Consider the following 3,101-nt stretch of genomic DNA (forward strand, 5'->3'; position numbering starts at 1 on the left):
AAGAAGAGTTTGTTGATGATCCTTCAAAATTTGATAAATTGGTTAGAGATGCAGATGAACCATTATTCAATGGTTGTCTGAAACAAAGATTACCAACGATGGTAAAATTTTACAACATAAAAGCAGAAAATGGAGTTAGTGATAAATGTTTTAATCAATTTTTAGCTGCTTTTAAAGAGATTTTGCCGTCAGATAATTGCTTCCCTGAGTCTACGTATGAAGTGAAGAAAACTTTAAATTGCATAGGCTTGAAGTATGAGAAGATCCATGCATGTCCGAATGATTGTGTGTTATATCGTAAATAGTATGCAGACATGGACACTTGCCCAGAATGTGATTCACCCCGCTACAAACCTAACAAGAGTAAGGAGATCAGGAAACTTATTCCTCAAAAAGTGATGTGGTACTTGCCTTTGATTCCGCGGCTTAAGCGATTATATCGAAGTGCAGAACACTCTGAAAACTTAATATGGCATGAGACTAGGCGAGTGAAAGATGGTAAACTTCGACATCCTGCAGATTCGCAGGCTTGGAAAAAAGTTAATAACTTAAATCCAGAATTTAAAACTAAAGCAAGACATCTTCGTCTAGGTCTAGTTGCCGATGGTGTAAATCCACATAAATCTCTAAGTAGTAGGCATAGTTCGTGGCCTGTCTTCCTTGTTATGTACAATCTTCCTCCGTGGTTAGTGATGAGAAGAAAGTTTTTTATGCTCACGTTAATGATTTCAGGCCCAAAACAACCGGGACACGATATAGATGTTTATTTGGCATCATTAATTGATGATTTGAAAGATTTGTATGAAAATGGTGTTGAGGCATATGACGGTTTTAAGAAAGAAGTCTTTAACTTAAAAGCTGCTTTGTTGTGGACTGTTAATGATTTCCCAGCTTATGATAATCTATCAGGGTTAAGCACAAAAGGTTACCAGGGATGTCCAATATGTTGCACTAACACAAAGGCTATTTGTCTGTCTAATGGGCAGAAAATTTGTTATATGGGTCATGGACGATATTTGCCTCTAAATCATCATTATAGGGACAAAAAAAAAGCATTTGATGGTGATAAAGAACAAGGTGTTGCTCCTTTGCTACTTTCGGGGCAACAAATTCTTAAAGAAGTAGAGAAAATTGATTTCAAGTATGGAAAAATGCAGAAAAATAAGAAAGTAAGTGGATGTTTCCAAAGGAAATCAATTTTTTTTCGTCTCCCTTACTGGAAAGATTTACTTGTTCGACATTGTTTGGATGTCATGCATATAGAAAAAAATGTGTGCGAAAGTATTATAGGTACATTACTTGATATTCTCGGTAAAACTAAGGATGATTTAACTAGTCGTTTAGATCTTGTTGAAATGGGTATACGAACTGATTTAGCACCTGAACAGAAAGGTAAACGCACATATTTACCTCCTGCTTGTTTCACGTTGTCCAGAGAAGAGTAAAAAGTTGTATGTAAATCATTTGCAGAGATGAAAGTGCTTGATGGCTATTCATCCAACATTCGAAACTTGGTATCCATGGGAGATTTGAGGTTGATGGGTATGAAATCACATGACTGTCATATGTCGATGCAACAATTACTTCCGATTGCTATTCGGTCAGTATTACCGAAAAAAGTTCGAGATTGTTTAACGAATGTTTGCATATTCTTCAATCATTTATGCGGAAAAGAATTAGAAATGAAAAAATTGGATGCATTGCATTATAAGATAGTGGAAACTCTATGCAACCTTGAAATGTTTTTTCCACCATCCTTCTTTGACATTATGATTCATTTAATGGTTCATCTAGTAAGGGAAACCAAGTTGTGTGGACCAGTTTGGGCGAGATGGATGTATCCATTTGAAAGAAGTATGAAGGTGTTGAAAAGTTATGTGCGTAATCATTATCGTCCTGAAGCTAGTATGGTTGAATGTTATATATCGGAAGAGGCAGTAGAATTTTGCTCAGAATACATGAGTGGGGTTGAAGCAATCGGAGTCAATAAACCACGAAATAACTCAGATGGAGTTGATAAAGGACTACGAGGGAATGGAACAGTGACCACCGTGTCTAGGGCAGAATTAGATCAAGCTCAATTAGTTGTGTTGCAAAATAATCCTGAGATTCAATCATATATAATGTAAGTAGAAAATATATTTCAATCATATATATTAGAGTAGTGATTTTCTTTTTGTTGTTTAAACTTTTTGTTATTTCTTTTATGTTTCAGTGATCACATAGAGTTATTACGGTCGATGATTCCAAACAAGATTAAAAATAAACAAAAATGGGTTATAGATGAGCATAATAAAACGTTTTGCCAGTGGCTGAAGAATACAATTTTGACGAAGTTGGGAGAAAAAAATCATGGACTGTCGACTGAGTTGAAGCGCATATCTCTTGGAGCAAGCATTGATGTAATAAACCATCAAGCTTACATTGTTGAAGGGAAACGATTTCATACTAAGTCAAGAGATGATGCTTGGCTGGTTCAAAATAGTGGAGTAAGTGTAGTCGCAGAAGCTATGCATTTTGCCAGTGCAAAAGATAATAACCCAATTTCAGGCACAATGACATACTACGGGGTTGTTGAAGAAATATGGGAGCTAGATTATTCATTATTTCGTATTCCTCTTCTTAAATGTTCTTGGGTAGACAACAATACTGGAGTTAAAACTGACGAACTTGGATTCACTCTGGTTGATTTAAGCAAGAAGGGAAGCAAGAACGATCATTTTATCATGGCTTCCCAAGCGAAACAAGTGTTTTACATTCTTGATCTAGTTAATGATAAATGGTCCATTGTTTTATCAGTTCCCGAGCGGTAGTTCTCAGAAAAAGAAGAGTACGATGAAAATTATGATTTATATCATGACTGTTTCATTGTTGGACAACCGATACATGAACAAGTTGAGAATATTCAGGAACATGATAATGAAAGCGATAGCGATGATCGTGATTATCTTAGAACCGACATCGAAGAAGGATATGGGTCGATTGTGAATCGACCAGAAATAAAATAAGAAAAAGAAGAAAACATGTTTAGTAAGTTATATAATTCATTAATACTTGTGATTATTTATTTGTATAATGCATTAACACTTGTGATTATTTAT

The 3,101-nt window shown here is 35.2% G+C and overlaps 1 protein-coding gene across 1 annotated transcript; it reads left to right on the forward strand.

Annotated features, from left to right (window-relative positions):
- Positions 1-1,958: 1,958 nt before the first annotated feature.
- On the forward strand, positions 1,959-2,813 carry LOC133804403 (uncharacterized). Its single transcript, XM_062242576.1, has 2 exons — positions 1,959-2,125; positions 2,216-2,813. The coding sequence occupies exons 1-2, from the start codon at positions 1,959-1,961 to the stop codon at positions 2,811-2,813; spliced, it is 765 nt and encodes a 254-aa protein (XP_062098560.1).
- The last annotated feature ends 288 nt before the right edge of the window (positions 2,814-3,101 follow it).

The sequence above is a fragment of the Humulus lupulus genome, chromosome X, assembly GCF_963169125.1.
Source record: "Humulus lupulus chromosome X, drHumLupu1.1, whole genome shotgun sequence".
Taxonomy (NCBI): Eukaryota; Viridiplantae; Streptophyta; class Magnoliopsida; order Rosales; family Cannabaceae; genus Humulus; species Humulus lupulus.

Coding starts and splice junctions, on each gene's coding strand:
- LOC133804403 (XM_062242576.1), top strand. CDS start 1,959: ATGAGTGGGGTTGAAGCAATCGGAGTCAATAAACCACGAAATAACTCA. Junction 2,126..2,215: donor GAGATTCAATCATATATAAT/GTAAGTAGAAAA, acceptor TTTATGTTTCAG/TGATCACATAGAGTTATTAC.